Genomic DNA, 16,330 nt, shown 5'->3' on the forward strand with positions numbered 1-16,330 from the left:
GGATCCTAAAATGCCCTAAGCCATTGGTCTCAGCTCAGCTGAGTCCAGAATCCCTCTACCTACCCAATAATGGGGGAATAAAAGAGATGATATAGAGGAGAGAGCATCACATGTTCAGGGAATCCCTGGATTCCTTACATAGAAAAAGTAATGCCTTTTTCTCAGAAGGTTCAAATCTTGCACCCTCATTCATTAACTCATTAGTTGCTGCCAAGATGCAAACAATTGGACTCATAGAATCACAAGGTACAGAGCTGGAAAGGAGCTTAAAACTGATCTAGTCCTGATTCTAAGGCTTAGAGAGGCAATCTAAATATCAAGTGGGAGAGTCAAGTTTTGAAACCAGCTCCTCTGATCCCAGAAGTAGCATTACTTTTATGACACCACACAGATTTCTAGGAAATCATCATCCAAAGTCATAGCCAACTTCCTTGCCCATCTGGTCTGTTGTTCCCCAGACAATGCTCACCCTCTACTGCTTCAGTGCCCACTCTATCATTTGCCTTTTTCCCCAATCTAGTGTTCATATGCCTACTCTAAAGCCCATTGCTGTACCCCATGCATACCAGGAAACAAAAAGAACATATTTTTCTTTTATATATATATATATATTTAACTATCTGTAAACAAACATTTAAAAAAACAATAAAATAATTCATCCACATACATACACACACCAAAAATCCCAGAGCCCAGAGCTTGGCAGGGGAGCTGTATGCCAGAATTCTGGCTATTGTTCTTCCTATGCTAATGCTATTATGGAGGGGAAGACAGGAATGGAGGGGGAAGTTGGGGGGCTTCCTGTATCCCTGAGAAGGCAGAGGTGCTGGCTGGTTCTGCCCCTCCCCTACCCTGTTCCCTTCTTTCCCCCACTTCGTAGCTTAGATTCTCACTCTTTCCCCACTTTCTCACAGCATAGGAAAAAAAAAAGACACCTAAAAATAAAAACTGCTCTGCGCCTAACCCTGGTAGCCCTTCCCTCCCCCTGGGATGGATGGATGGGGAACTGAAGTCTTAGTATTGCTGATGGAGCCAGACAAGGACCACAGAGCTGGCATGAAGAGGGAGTGGATCCCCCACTTTCTTTCCCACTCCCCCTGAGAGGACGATATATAAATAAATCACTAATTACCTAAGGATTCAGCTGCTGATCCCCAAAGGGGCTCCTAGGCTGGCACATTCATTAGGGAGGGGCTGGACATCCCCCTTCCCTAGGGGCACAACTGGTTAGGAGCACAAGGGGGGGAGAAGGGGGAAGAGATGTGGCTCTTTGTTCACAAGAAGCTTTTTCTAAAACAAAGATAGGATTGAGGAAAGCTGGCAAGAGATGCCCATTTGGGCAAGAGGTGTCTATTCATTGAGAGGGCCGTAGACGGGTAAGTGCCTACAAGTGGCAGTGAGGAGAGCAGGTGGATGCCCACACAAGGGGCATGAGGCCTGTGGTTTGGCAGTGATGGGGAACAGGAAGGTAGCCACGCTGGGCCGTGAGGGGACTCTGCCCTCAAAGGGCTCACGAGCAGAGGAATGCAGGAGCTGGCAGAAGAGAAGACATCTTTCTACTTGGCAGGGATGAGGATATGAAGATCCTCGCGCCTCGTTGAATGGGGAAGGGGGAAGGAAAGAGTGTCTGTCTGGGGAGGTCTGATGGCCAGGGGAAGGCTCTAGCATGGGCGTGGAGATGCTTCTGTTTGGCAGAGATGGAGGTGTAGTGGCCGGAGGAGGCCAAACTAAGGGTCACACAGACTTCCAGTGTGATGGAGACAGCCATGGAATGTGATGCTTTGTCTGTGGTACCCACAGATGCCAAAGCAGTCGCGCCTGCTCTTCTGAGAATCAGGGTGAGACGCAGCCAGGAGTCTTACATGTTAGCAGGAAGCTGAGGGCCCTTGGCAGGACCCGGATCAGAGGCAGGAGGCCTGAGGGCTTGGGTGGTCCCTGGGAGCCTGGCTGAGAGTCCCGAGGGGGGCAAGCGCTCACCTCCTGAGCCCTTGCGCCCAGGGGAGCCGTCCCCAGCTGCTCGGTGAGGAAGGGAAGGTTGTGACGCTGAAAGCGGCCGTCCCCTGGGCCCCAGCCGCCGTCCACCCCCACCGGGTGGCGGACCTAACAGGGAAACCTGTGAGCGGCCTGCTCGAGATAGGCTGGCATGAAGAGTTCGGGCTGCTGGTGCGGGAAGGCGGGATGTGGATGCCCAAGGCCCTCGAGCCAACAGAGGGGGCCCCCGAGCGGGCACCAGCGGGGAGGCCGGCGAGCCAGCTGAGCGACGAGCAGAGCGAGCAAGAAGAACTGCGGGAGAGTCTGGGGAGAGGGGCAGAGGCGCCCGGTGGTGGGTCAGAGCGATGGCCACATTGGAGGTGACTGCGGCCGCCTGCAGTGGGGCGTGGACCAGGGGCTCCCACAGCACCGGCTTCCCACTCAGGCGGGCACCAGTGCCTGGGGCCAGCCCCCTCACGCCCCGGGCCATGTCCCGGTCATGCTGTACCAGGTGCTGTTCCATGACCCCACCACCACTACTTCCTGGGCTGGGTTCTGAACGCTTCCGCTGAAGAAGGGAATTTTTCTTTCCTAAGGATATCACAGATAAGGTGGTATCAAAGGATGACAGGGTCTGAGGTGATGAGGGGAGAACTTCAGATGTGTCTCACAGGGAGGCATTTATGGGGTGATGCTGGACACTTCCCATTTAAAGTTAAGGAGAAGGGGAAACTCTGAGCAATGGCCAAAGTAGAATGGAGAGACAGGATCTGAGCCAAGGGGTGAACCTCCAACCTGTAGGATGCAGTGTGGCCAGGGGTAAGATGGGAAAACTGGCATTGCTAATGTAGGCAGTGGGCCATGAGCAAGGGAGAGAGATAGAAGGAAAGGCCAAATATTTGGATTTTTACTCAAGGGCAAAAAAAAAAGGGGGGCCTCCGTCATTAAGGGTGGATGAAGTGGTAACTCACCAATTCGGTGCAACCTGTCCATGGCCACTGTCTCAAAGGCTCTCCGCATCATGGGGAATTCCTCTAGCACGGCATTAAAGTGGTCCACACTGAGTGAGTAGAGGCGACAATAGGTGTCAGCCCTCACGCTAGCTGTGCGTCTGCCCCTAGTCAGTAGACAGATTTCTGAGGGGAAAGGAGAGGGGCAGGGTGTCAGCAACCCATCATCCAGCTGAAATCTCAGTCATTTCTTAAAACCCTTCAGACACCCAAACACTGCTGCTCTTTACTGTGGGGGCAAAATCTATGGTTCAAGAAAAAGATTGCTTTTCCTTAAAGGATACTTACTAGAATTCTCTGAGGAAATGGTAAAATTTCTTTGCAATTCCTTCTGGGGTCTCTTAAATGCTCTGATCATCCCCAGCTCCTACTAATAGGAAAGGTTCCTGTCTCCCCATCATACTCTCCTGCTGTTGCTCTCTGGAGGAGAGAGCATCTCATTTGGCATCCAAAAAAGGAGTTATTGATGCGGTAGGTGCTCTTGGGCTCCAGATATAGTCTTGTTTTCCAACTGAATTGCCAGTCTGCCATTTCTCTATTCCTCTAGTCAAGGGTTATTTCTATGAGTTTATGAGTCTAGGGTACATGCTATATGTGTCTCCATATGCTTTCACTCCCAAAGTCCCACTAATGAGCAAACTTTTTCCTAAGTGGAATCAGGTTCAAATGAATATCGAAGGTAGACTTGAAAGAAAAAAAACCTAAGAGCCTCAGGTTTTTTTTTTAAGCACTGCTCCCAAGATATTTTTGACTGACTGCTCCTGACTGGAGCTGCCTCTTTATATGAGACTGCCTATCTGTCATCAGTATAGGGACAGAGTGCAACTTTCTTCCTTCCTTTGGGCGCCCCCCTCCCCACCAAAGCATGGAATCCAAGTCTGGTTGTGCCTTTTTGTTCACTTGTTTCCCACACACACACACACTTCCCTTTTCCTATTCCTGCTTACCCCCAAAGTAAGAGCCATCAGTGAGCCGAGTGTCCCGAGCACCGCGGGTCAGAACACTGAGAAGTCCATGTTGGATGAAGTACATCTTTCTACCCACTGAGCCCTCACGAACCACAAGGTCACCTGGTTGAAAGACCTCAAATCGAAGTTTGGTGAGCACAGCAGTGACAAAGCTGGGGTCAGCATGAGCAAACAGGGGCATGTGGGCCACCAGGCCTCTACAAGTGAAATTAATAATCTCCTGAGCAGAGGGAGAAGGTGAGATCAGTTAGTTTATCACCCAGTAGAAAGTTTTCACATTCTTTGGCCAAGGAACCACCTCCCACTGAACATAATTGGCTTCAAAGATACCAACCCCCTAAAAGGAACAATACCTTAAGGATTTACCTTCTGAGCAGCAATCTCCTGGAGAGGCTGCCTATTCTCAGAAGTTCCTATTGCTCAAAGCTTTCAGTCTTCCCATACTAGGATCTTCTGTCTTCCCCACATTACTCAGCATGATTTAGTGCCCCATTCTCATTTCAAGAATATTACTCTTGACCTCCCTACCTCACGCAGTGGCTCGCTCAGCTCTCCCAGGATGCTCTCCTCATCAAACATTTTGCCTTGGTAGCGATGTTCATAGTACTCATGGATGCGCTGACGGGTATCAGCTGGCAGTTTGTGGAAGGACATGTACTGCTCCACCTGCTTATACTGGAGGCACCAGCCCCACCCAAACAAGAGCCATCAATATGATGATATGGACACAGTGACAGAGACAAGAACATGAAGATGTGGGGATGGAAAGGGATATAAGGACATAGATATGTAGACACAGTACGCAGAGATGAAGATATGGGAATATATACATAGAGACAGTGTCAGGGATATACAGGGATGGAGAAACAGGAGGCTGTAAAGTGGCAGTGGGAAGAATAGGAAGATATAGCAAGAGCACACTCCCAAAGGCACATATAGGCACAGAGACCCAGTCATAGGGTCACATGGAAACTGAGCTATCGAAACAAAAGTCAAAGCATAACAAGGCATAAATACAAAGATATAAACACAGAGATACACAAGCATAAGAGAATGGAATTAGTGGAAGATACCATGGATAATGAACAAGGGGACACAGATCCTGGGCATCAAAGTAGGATATCTAGTCCCCATGTTCTGCACAAATTGAGATGACTTCCACCCTCACCTCCACCCCTCTCTGTACCCCTGCTGACCTTCTCTTGGTACTGGCGACGGGATGAATCAAGAGACTGGATGAGGGCAGTGGCGTGACCAATGAACATGGCATAGCATGTGGCTCCCACGATCATGCTAAGCATGGTAAGCCAGACATCTGGCATGCCCTGAGGTGCTTGTTGCCCATAACCTATGCATAGCATGTGGCTCATGGCTTTGAAGAGGGCATGAGAATATTGGCGGCCCCATGAGTGATTCTGAGGAAAAAGAGAATGGGGTTGAGCTGCTGGGGGCCTGCATCTCTTGTTCTCTCAACTTTTCTTGCACTTGATTCAACAACCTCTTTGCGTTGCCCCAATACCACAGACAGAATTATCCCACAGGGCTTGAGAAGTCACAAAAAGATGACCAACCCCCAAGAGCCATGTTAGCATATTGGGAGAGAGATCATGGGTAGTTTTTCTGTTCTTTTGCTTTTCCTTTCCACTTCTCTCCTTACCTCCCTTTTCCCTCTTTTGTCCTATCCAATGCTTAGCACAATACCTGGAACATAATAGGCACTTGATACATGTTAATTGATTCTTTCTCTCTTTCTTCTCCCTTCACACATCCTTTTCCTCTCCTCATGCATCTTTTCCCATTTGTCTATCTCTCATATTATCTTATCATAAGCCAACTCATACTCCCACCTACCCCTAATGGTGCCTGTGAGACCTAAGAGTGACCCCTAGCAGCCCAGGGGATAGACAATAAAGAAGAAAGAAGTATCTCACCACCATGTGGTTGATGGAAACCCAGCAATCAGGAGGAAAGTCCTGGAGCATGGGGACCAGGAATTGTAGGCAGCCATCCCAGTGACACAATAGTAGCATCATCCCAATAAGATTGAAGATCCGAACCACAGCACTGGCCAGGTCATAGGTCATGTGAAAGATCTGGGGGAGGAGTGTGTGCAGGGGCTGTGGGCAGGGTCACTTCTCTCTTAGTCCCTATCCCTTTCACAATTTTGCAAATATTTCCAATTCTTCTGCTTTTGGGTTACCCTGCCTTATTACCCCTACAATGGTCCTAGAGAGGATGGTAAGATACTTTATAGTCCTTAACAAATTTGTATGGAAGAATTATTATCATCAGCCTTACAATAAATTAAAGGAGAATAGAGGCAAAAGAAATATGCAAAGCATTTTGCAAATCCTAAAATACCATGTAAATGTTAATTATTATTGCAATTGGGAGAGAGGAAGGCTCTCCCATATTCTTATAATCCCTTGATCTATCACCCCTATTTTTTTATCTTGGTCTTCCCCTTCCTCTCCCTTAGATCTCACTAATTCCACAGTAGTTTTATACTGTATACCATCAATCCAACCATGATATCAGCATCCTTCTAACTCTCTCTCAGCCTACTCTCTAGTGAGAACAATAATCATAGAAAGCTCCTTTTCTCCCCCAAACTTGACAACGTCATGTCCCAGAGATCCTACCTTTGACATTCCACCCACTTTTCTAATCCTTGAACTCTTTGTCCCCCATGGGATGAGCTAAATCCCACCCTGCCCACCTCCCCACCCCACCTCCTCCCACTGGTGGATGTATCGGATGAGGCGGGAGAGGCGGAGCAGCCGAAGAAGGCTGAGGATCTTGGTGAAACGGACAATTCGAAGGGCCCGGGCTGTCTTGTAAACCTCAGCATCCAATCGTGGCTCCAACTCCACCACAAGGAAGATGTAGTCCACTGGAATGGAAGAGATGAGATCCACCAGAAACCAAGTACGGAGGTAGCGAGTGCGGATGGCATGAGGAGCCAGAAGAATTTCTGCTCCTTCCTCCACCACAATCCCTGTTCTGAAATTCAGCACCAGGTCCAGCAAGAAAAAGGTATCGGAGAGGACATTGAAGACAATCCAGGGTGGGGAGTTTTCCTCCTTGAAAAATGTGATGCCCACAGGGAGGACAATAAGATTCCCCACCATTAATAGTAGCATGATCAGGTCCCAGTAAAATCTAGTGGGAAAGGAAGAGAAGTGAGCACTCTTGTTCTATATGATCCACTTCTGTCCCACTCTCTCTTGTCTCTGAGTCAAATATTTACTACTCCTTCTAGTGTGTTCCTACTCTTCTCAATTTTATGTAAAATTCCTCTCTAAGATGACTTTCCTGGGTCTACCCTCTACATTCTATTACTATCCATGCCAATGGCATTACCCCCCTTTGTCTCTCCATATTTGTCTTTAAGGTGGGAAAAGTAGTGGAGTTGTCCCATTTCTCTAATAACAATAGAAAGTTTTTGAGGGCAAGGACGATATCTTTATAGAGAAACTCTCCATACTATCTATTTACAAGCATTTGTACACATAAAGGTTTGACAAATATTCTTGGTCTCTAATCTTTATAATCTCTATCCACTGAGACTGAATATGAAGCTGGGCTTCAGAGATCAGGAATAAAAAGAATGGAAACTCCCTTATCCCAAGGGAAACTTTTTTAATTGTCTGGGCTTTCCAGGAATGTGACCCAGTCCTAGGTATTCAGGCTTTTTTTTTTCCATTCAAGACAACCAAAAGGACCCCCAGTTTCTAAAAGCCAAAATAAGAGAATAAATGTATTGTGTTTGTAATGTATTTGAAAGTTATGTTCCTCTTTAAAACGGAACCCAACCTAGCCCTTTCCCTTCACTCCTGCTTCTCTCCTTAATGCCTCTAATTATTTCATTTTTCTATCATTTTTACTTCTAGACTCTTTTATTTGCCACAAAAACATGACTGGCTAGACGAAATCATTTAGCACCTTTCTCCATTGACTCTGAATTTTCTATCTTTCTCTTCTACCCCAAGGGTAAATACCTTTTATACTTTAAAATGAAAAAAAAATACTGAAGCAGCCCTATTATTTTGCCATGCTTTGTACCCTTCTTATCTCCTAAAGGACATAGAGTTTGTACCAGAAGCTAGGAGAGGAGTGAGAGCACTTTCAAGCAAAATAGGATCTTCACAGCCTGACTCACTCACAGGCAGTCACACGCCCAGCGGGTGATATATTGGGGAGGGTGAGAAGGGGACACATGGTTAGAAGTGAAGTGGAGGAAGGGGGTGGGGGACAATATACAGGCAACTGGAGGCAATACAAATGAACAGTGAAATTGCCTGTGGAGAAGGGGGGGGGTTGTAAAACAGTAATGTAGTAATGGACAAGAAAACTGCAGCTGTGGTGGTAAAGGCCCTGGCAGAAGAGGGAAGGAGAAAAAAGGAATGGGGAGAACAAAGGAGGGAGGCTGGAAGGGAATGTTAGAAGATTTAAAGGGAGTTTTTAAAATGTACACCCATTGTATACAATTGGATCTAATGGCTCTGGATCCATTCTCAACCTTTATACTCTAAATTTGCTACTCCCAAATTCCTTCCCCATCTAAGAGCAGTCCTTCATTTTTCCCAAGGACAGGAACATCTTCTTACAGCAATGTGAAGTTAGGAATCCAACCTCTAAAAATGGGTTAAAAAGGTTCTGACTGGTCAACCCCTATCTCGGGGCTCAGGGAAGCTACTGGGCGATGCCTCTAACCCCCATGGCCAGCCTCCAACGTTCCAATTCTCCCTCTCTAGCCCTTCCTTTAGATCTAGTGAGAGTCGCCTTCAGCACCAAGGACAGCGTCCAGAAGGGGTTTTGATCTTTCTCCCTCTCCCTTTAGCCGAATCCTATCCCGAATACCCAAGATTTCTCCTACTAGTCCCAGGGTAGGTGGGAAGTCAATAGGGTGATAGCTTTGATCTTCTCTAGTGGCCCCCTGGGAATCTCCCTCCTGATTTTCCTTGCCCCAAACATTAGGACTGGAATTTATACAACCCTCGGAATCCCCACCCTACTTTCTAGGACCGGAAGATGCCGTCGAGGGTGGAGCCGGGACCCCCAAGACCGGAAATACCTGCCCCCCACCACCACCCCATCTGTCTTTGCCAAGGCTGCAGCAATCCCAGCGAAACTGGGACCAGCCCCTTCGAAGACGAAAAGTCTACCCAATGGTGGTGGTAGTGGTGGTGGTGGAGGGGGCCAAGGTCTACTGAAGCCAATGGTCATCCTTGCCCACTTGGTGACTCTCCCCCGGCCCGGAAATGACGTGTCCGTCAGGGAGTACAGGGTCCGAGGCCCCCCGGGTTTCCCTGGGATCATCAGTATCTGGCCGTCGGTCAGACGGGGCGGGGTCCCCTGGGTCCCCGGAGCCTCCCCGGGCCCGCGGTACCGGAAATCGCTGTAGGGATGGATGATCCAGGCTCCCGCTGACTTGACCCGCTCCTGCTCTATCTCCACCGCCTTGTGGCTACCGAACACCCGGAGGGAGAACTTGTTGACGGCTGGCTGGAGCAGGGCCCCGAGCTGCCGCCGCATCGGCCCGGGCCCGAGTTCAGGCCCCGGCACGGGCGAGGGTCCTGGGACCGCGGCAGCCGGACCGGGGACAGGCGAGGGGGCCGACTCCAGCCCCGGGGTGCCTCCGTCTCCCCCACCAGCTGTTGCTGCCACGGGCCGCTGCTCCGTATCCATGGTGGCAGTCCCCCCCTTTCCCCTTCACAACCTCGGCCTCCCGGCCCCCAAAGAAGCCATGGCGACCCCGCCCCCGCCCCCGCAGCTCCGGGAGCCAGAGCTGAGCCCTAGCCTAACCGGAGCCGGAGCCGGCGGCGCAGCCCCGCGGGCTAGGAGCGGAGGCGGCGGGGCGGGCGGCAGCACCCAGCTGCCGGCGCTTGGGGCGGAGGGGGTGTGTGTGACGGGCGGGAAGAGGGGCGGAGACGGGGCCGGCCTGCAGAGAGGAGCGACGCCCCCAGGCGGGAGCTGAAGGGAGCGGGAGGCGGGACGAGTTCAGCGATCCAGTAGAGAAGGAGGGCCGGGTCTCAGCATCCTTGGGCTGAGTGGGGCGGGCTCCAGCGCTGAGCGGGAGAGCCTTGGAAGAACAGAATAAAGTGTGTCCCGCCAGAAAGCCAGGGAGGTGTGGGGAGCTGTCCGGAGCCCAGAGTTCTGGAGTGTGGCGTACGCTGGCCCAGCCGGGACAGAAAAGGGAGACTGTTGGGGGTGGAGTGAGGGGAGCGGGTAGCCTGCCCTCCGTCTGCAACTGCAGCCAATGTCCTGAAACCCGACCTCAGATTAACGCCCCATTTACAGTGGGTCTTCTGCTCGTGATCTTTCAGCTTCCCCTTGGGACTCATCCTACCACCCATAACCCCAAATTCCTCACTCCCGCCACCGACTAGCTGCTTTGCCTACTACTCTACTTCTTGATCCGAGGCTTTTTTGGTTATTTTGCTAGTAATCCCGGAGCCCTCTCAGCTTCTGGTTGTCCTCTATCCATGAACTTACATGATTTAGTGGCTAGAGTTGACCTTGGAATCAAGTTCAAATTCTGCCTCAGGCACTTACTGCGTAATGCAGCGCAAGTCACAACCTCCCAGTCTCAGTTTCCTCATCTGTAAAATGGAGATTGAAATAGCACTTTTTAAAAGTTAAAAAACTGCCTCAGAGTTGAAGATCAAATGAAACATTTGCCAACCTTAAAGCAGATATCAGCTATTATCCCCAGCTCCTTTCTTTTTGTCCATAACCTTCCCATCCTTCTCCTATGCCTCCATGTAGCTTTGTTTCCTTTTATCCTAACACTAGACCTGCTCTTTAACCCTATGCTCTCCTGCCCATTACAAATCCTCTTTTTAATGATTCATCACCCTATCCCCAAGTGCTCTGGGGCTTCTTTAAGTCCCATTCTGTATCTAATCTTGCACTGGAAATAGAGGTCCTGGTTTTGAATCCTGGCTCTCCCACTTGCAACTTGTGTGAAAAAAGCAAGTAATTTCCCCTTTGTTGGTCTCAGTTTCTCCATTCTAAAAATAATAGGGTTGGACCAAGGACCTTTTCTGTTCTAAATCTGATCAATTTCTGAGCACTTTACCTCTTCCCTTTTCACTAAAACAATCCTCAGCTCACCTCATTAAATTTCATCTTTATCTCTTCCAAATGATGATTAATCTCAGCTCTCTCTCTGATGTCTCCTCAAGTCCTTCTATCCTATCCTTCATACTCTTATAAAAAAAATTACGAGTCAACACTAACATTTCAATATCCCCAAAATTACATATCGATGAGGCTTAGGTTTTGGGGTTCCCTTCTGTCGGGGAACCAAATGATGAGATCTAGATTTAGGGAACCAAAATGAGGTTAGGGTTCCTGGTGGTCAGGGAGTTAAATAATGAAGTCTAGTGGCAGGTTTGGGGTTCAGTGAACCAAATGGAGAGGTTTGGCTCCCCTACACCCCTTAGGATTTGGGACAAGGGTAAGCAGTTTTGGAGAACCTCCTTTTTGGTGGTGCAGAGATTCTCTGTAAAGGAATTTACAAACCCGAAAACCTAGATTGATAAAAGAAGTTTATTATTGGCATTGGGAAGTCAGTCTTTCCTCTGCATGAACAGAAAGGCTGACTTCCTTAGTAGCAAGATCCCAACAGAAAGTAAAGTAGTGGAGGAATCCTGGCAGAGAAGTAAAGTTTCTAGTAGAAAGATCCTGACAGAGAGGCATACAATCTTGTTAGGGTAATAGATGAAGATAAAGAGAGAATAACATTCTCTCTAGTCTAATAGGCAGAAGTTTCCTTGTCATAGCATGGCATGGCATGTTAGGACTTCTGCAAAGAAGTGAGTTCCAAGTTGCAGTTTTTATAAGGAAATCTGAGACAGAAGTTTCAATTGAATGAGATTTTCTCAATGCTGTCACTGCACCCAGGCCAAGATGAGACCACTTGCTGGGAGTAGTTGAGCCAACAACAGGGGGTAGAAAATCTTGGAACTGAATGCTTCAACTAGTCCCACTAAGATAACAGAATATTTCCCTCAGGCAGGGTCCCACAGACACAAGGTTCAAAGAGAATCTCTCCTTCAAGGAGTTTTAGAGAGTTTTGGGGTCCCTTCAATATGAACCTATGAGTTTCTATGACATAGTATGAGTTTTGAAAATATAGGTAATACTTAACACCATATACCAAGATAAGATCAAAATGGGTCTGTGATTTAGGCATAAAGAATGAGATCATAAATAAATTAGAGGAACATACCTCTCAGACTTGTGGAGGAGGAAGAAATTTGTGACCAAAGAAGAACTAGAGATCATCATTGATCACAAAATAGAAAATTTTTATTATATCAAATTAAAAGGCCTTTCTACAAACAAAACTAATGCAGACAAGATTAGAAGGGAAGCAACAAACTGAGAAACCATTTTTACAGTTAAAGGCCTTTATCACTAAAGGCCTCATTTCCAAAATATATAGAAAATTGACTCTACAAGAATCAAGCCATTGTCCAATCGATAAATGGTCAAAGGATATGAATAGACAATTTTCAGATGATGAAAGGATATGAAAGAGTGTCCCAAATCACTATTGATCAGAGAAATGCAAATTAAGACAACTCTGAGATACCACTACATACTTATCAGATTGGCTAAGATGATAGGAAAAAATAATGATGAATGTTGGAGAAGCAGGAAAATTGGGACATTGATGCATTGTTGGTGAGGTTGTGAATGAATCCAATCATTCTGGAGAGCAATTTGGAATTATGCTCAAAAAGTTATCAAACTGTGCAGACAACTTTGATCCAGCAGTGCTACTACTAGGCTTATATTCCAAAGAAATACTAAAGAAGGGAAAGGGACCTGTATATATCAAAATGTTTGTGGCGGCCTGTTTGTAGTGGCTAGAAACTGGAAAATGAATGGATGCCCATCAATTGGAGAATGGTTGGGTAAATTGTGGTATATGAATGTTATGGAATATTATTGTTCTGTAAGAAATAACCAGCAGGATAAATATAGAGAGGCTTGGAGAGACTTACATGAACTGATGCTAAGTGAAATGAGCAGAACCAGGAGATCATTATATACTTCAACAATACTATATGAGGATGTATTCTGATGGAAGTGGATTTCTTTGACAAAGAGAAGATCTAATTCAGTTCCACTTGATCAATGATAGACAGAAGCAGCTATACCCAAAGAAAAAACACTGGAAAATGATTGTAAACTATTTGCATTCTTGTTTTTCTTCCTAGGTTATTTTAATCTTCTGAATCCAATTCTTCCTGTGCAACAAGAGAACTGTTCAGTTCTGCACATATATATTGTATCTAGGATATACTATAACATATTTAACATGTATAAGACTGCTTGCCATCTAGGGGAGGGGATGGATGGAAGGGAAAGTCGGAACAGAAGTGAGTGCAAAGGATAATGTAAAAAAAATTACCCAGGCATATGTTCTGTCAATAAAAAGTTACAATTTTTAAAAAAGACATTAAAAAATAAAATAAAATATAGGTACTACTCCTATCTCATGCTGTTTGTATTCCATGTTTAATTCTTCCTACCCCCAGTTCCATTTCCAACTTTTTTCAGTTTTTCCTCCAGTTCTATTTTTTATGTGAGCCTTCATTCATCAGTTGCCCAATCCTTCTAACTACCCTCCCCTGTGCTTTTCTGACTGATGGTGGAGAGTTTGACCCCCATTGTTTCTCAATGATACTTTCAGCTCCCAAATCTGCCATTTCATCCTTTCTCTTGATCCTCCCTCCTCTGTGCTTTGAGACTGAAAATGTTTTTCAGCAGCTAAAAGATCTAGAGGATTGGACTATAAGAATTCAGGCTGCGTCTGAAAGCCACTTACAGAACACTTATTGAATGTCCAGCACTCTTCTAGAAATGACCTTACAGGCCAGTGGACACTGCACACACATGTGAGAGTAATCAGGATTGATGGGATTGGAGAGAGATGAATCTCTGCTTTTTTGGAGGACTAGGGAGATTTTCCAATGCCTGGTGTTCACTCTTGAGGAGGAGAAAATCAGTCCTTCTCACACAATGGGTCAATTAGTCAGCGAATAAACAACTATAATAAATACTGTGTTCCAGGCACTGAGCTAAGCACTGGGATAGAGTAAAAAGGCAGTTCTTGCCCTCAAGGAGTTTGAAAATCTAATGGAAGAGACAACCAGCAAATAATTATGCATCAACAAACTATATAAAGGATAAATAGGAAGTAAATAACCGAAGAAAGACTTTAGAATTGAGGAGTTCAGAAAGGCTTCCAGTAGAAATTACAATTTTAAGTGAGATTTAAAAGGAAATCAAGAAATAGGCAGATAGAATACCACAGATTCTCTTCTAGGAGAGTCCTGGATCCATTACAGAAATAGATGAAAGTAAGGACTCCTGTGTAATGTTCTCTAAAATGTAATCTTCTCTGGGAGTAGGTTTCTCTGGGGGCTTCTGGGAGCAGCCTTCATTTCAGTTCAGTTCAGTAATCACCCCAAATGCAGCTAGGTATTAAAGTCCAAATCCTCCACTGTCTCTTTCCAAGTTTTATCTCCTTTCCTGCGGCCCTGTTAGCTTTCTTAGAGGTCTTCTGTAGTCTTGGTTCCAAGAGCTTGAGCTCTGGCTTTTGAATCTCCTGGACTCCCAGGGGTTTATGCTTCAGCCTCCATCCACAACAAAGGTGGAAGATGGAATGAATCTGTCTCAGCCTCAGAGAGCTTGTCCTTTCTGGCCCTGAGAGCTCCCCCTTATATGCCCCACACTGAGTATACACCAATCATTATATCACTAGGAAACCAATTTTTGTTGTAGGATTAAATCAATGCTAAACTAGATTTAACCATTGTCTCCTCAATTCCACTAAGTACCTTGTTTCAAGTTCTGGCCTGTAACATCTGGTAAGATTAAATCAATCATACTGAACCATGCTAAATTAGATAACTATTGTCTCTATCAATTCCACTGACTTAGCACCTTGTTTCAAGTTCTGGCCCATAACACTCCTGGAAGTCTTTTTTTTTTTTTTTTTTTTTTTTTAAAGTTAGTGCTGAGTGCTGGAGTAGAAGGCAAAAATTAGTGTTTAATTTTCTTTGTCTTCATCCTACCTGGTTTAGGTATCAATACCATACCTGTGTCAGAAAAGGAGTTTGGTAGGAGTCCTTTCCCTATTTTATCAAATAGTTTATATAGTATTGGAGTTAACTGTTCTTTAAAGGTTTGGTAGATTTCACATGTAACTCCATCTGGTCCTGGAGATTTTTTCTTAGGGAGTTGATTAATAGCTCGTTCTATTTCTTTTTCTAAAATGGGACTATTTAAGTAATTTATTTTCTCTTCTGTTAATCTGGGCAATCTATATTTTTGTAGGTATTCCTCCATTTCACTTAGGTTATCAAAATTATTGACATAAAATTGAGCAAAATAACTCCTAATTATTGCTCTAATTTCCTCTTCGTTGATGGAAAGTTCCCACTTCTCATTTTTGAGACTGATAATTTGATTTTTCGCTTTCCTTTTTCTAATCAAATTAACCAAAGGGTTTATCATTTTGTTGGGTTTTTTATAAAAGCAATTTAGTTTTATTTATTAATTCAATAGATTTTTTTACTTTCAATTTTATTAATCTCTCCTTTTATTTTTAGAATTTTAAGTTTGGCTGTGCATACCCCTTGACCCAGCAGTGTCAAGAAGCAGTGGCTTCTATCCCAAAGAGATCTTAAAGGAGGGAAAGGGACCCAGACGTGCAAATATATTTGTGGCGGCCCTTTTGTGTAGTGGCAAGAAACTGGAAACTGAGTGGATGAATATCAATTGGAGAATGGCTGAATAAGTTATGATATATGAATGTTATGGAATATTATTGTTCTGTTAGAAACGACCAACAGGATGATTTCAGGGAGGCCTGGAGAGACTTCCATGAACTGATGTTAAGTGAAGTGAGCAGAACCAGGAGATCATTGTACATGCAACAACAAGATTATGTAATCATCAATTCTGATGGACATGACTCTCTTCAACAATGAGATGATTCAAATCAGTTTCGATTGTTCAGTGATGAAGAGAACCACATACAACAGAGAGAGGACTATGAGAACTGAGTATGGACCCCATTCACTCTTTCTATTGATGATTGCTTGCATTTTGTTTTCTTCCTCAGGTTTTTTCCCCCTCTTGATCCGATTTTTCTTGTGCAGCAAGATAACTACATAAATATGTATACATATATTGGATTTAACATATATTTTAACATATTTAACATGTATTTTGGACTATCTGACATCTAGGGGAGGGAGGGGGGGAAGGAAGGAAAAATTTGGAACAGAAAGTTTCGCAAGGGTCAATGTTGAAAATTACCTATGCATGTTTTGTAAATAAAACGCTTTAATA

The 16,330-nt window shown here is 45.5% G+C and overlaps 1 protein-coding gene across 1 annotated transcript; it reads right to left on the reverse strand.

Moving 5' to 3' along the window:
* Nucleotides 1-586: 586 nt before the first annotated feature.
* Nucleotides 587-9,837, reverse strand: HCN3 (hyperpolarization activated cyclic nucleotide gated potassium channel 3). The gene is made up of 8 exons (XM_051993870.1): nucleotides 9,342-9,837; nucleotides 6,682-7,111; nucleotides 5,881-6,042; nucleotides 5,146-5,364; nucleotides 4,478-4,624; nucleotides 3,929-4,169; nucleotides 2,943-3,107; nucleotides 587-2,562 (listed from the first exon to the last, which is right to left on the reverse strand). Exons 1-8 carry the CDS (start codon nucleotides 9,638-9,640, stop codon nucleotides 1,859-1,861), a joined length of 2,367 nt encoding a protein of 788 aa, XP_051849830.1. The 5' UTR covers nucleotides 9,641-9,837; the 3' UTR covers nucleotides 587-1,858.
* Between the last annotated feature and the right edge of the window lie 6,493 nt (nucleotides 9,838-16,330).

The sequence above is a fragment of the Antechinus flavipes genome, chromosome 4 (genome assembly GCF_016432865.1).
Source record: "Antechinus flavipes isolate AdamAnt ecotype Samford, QLD, Australia chromosome 4, AdamAnt_v2, whole genome shotgun sequence".
NCBI lineage: Eukaryota > Metazoa > Chordata > Mammalia > Dasyuromorphia > Dasyuridae > Antechinus > Antechinus flavipes.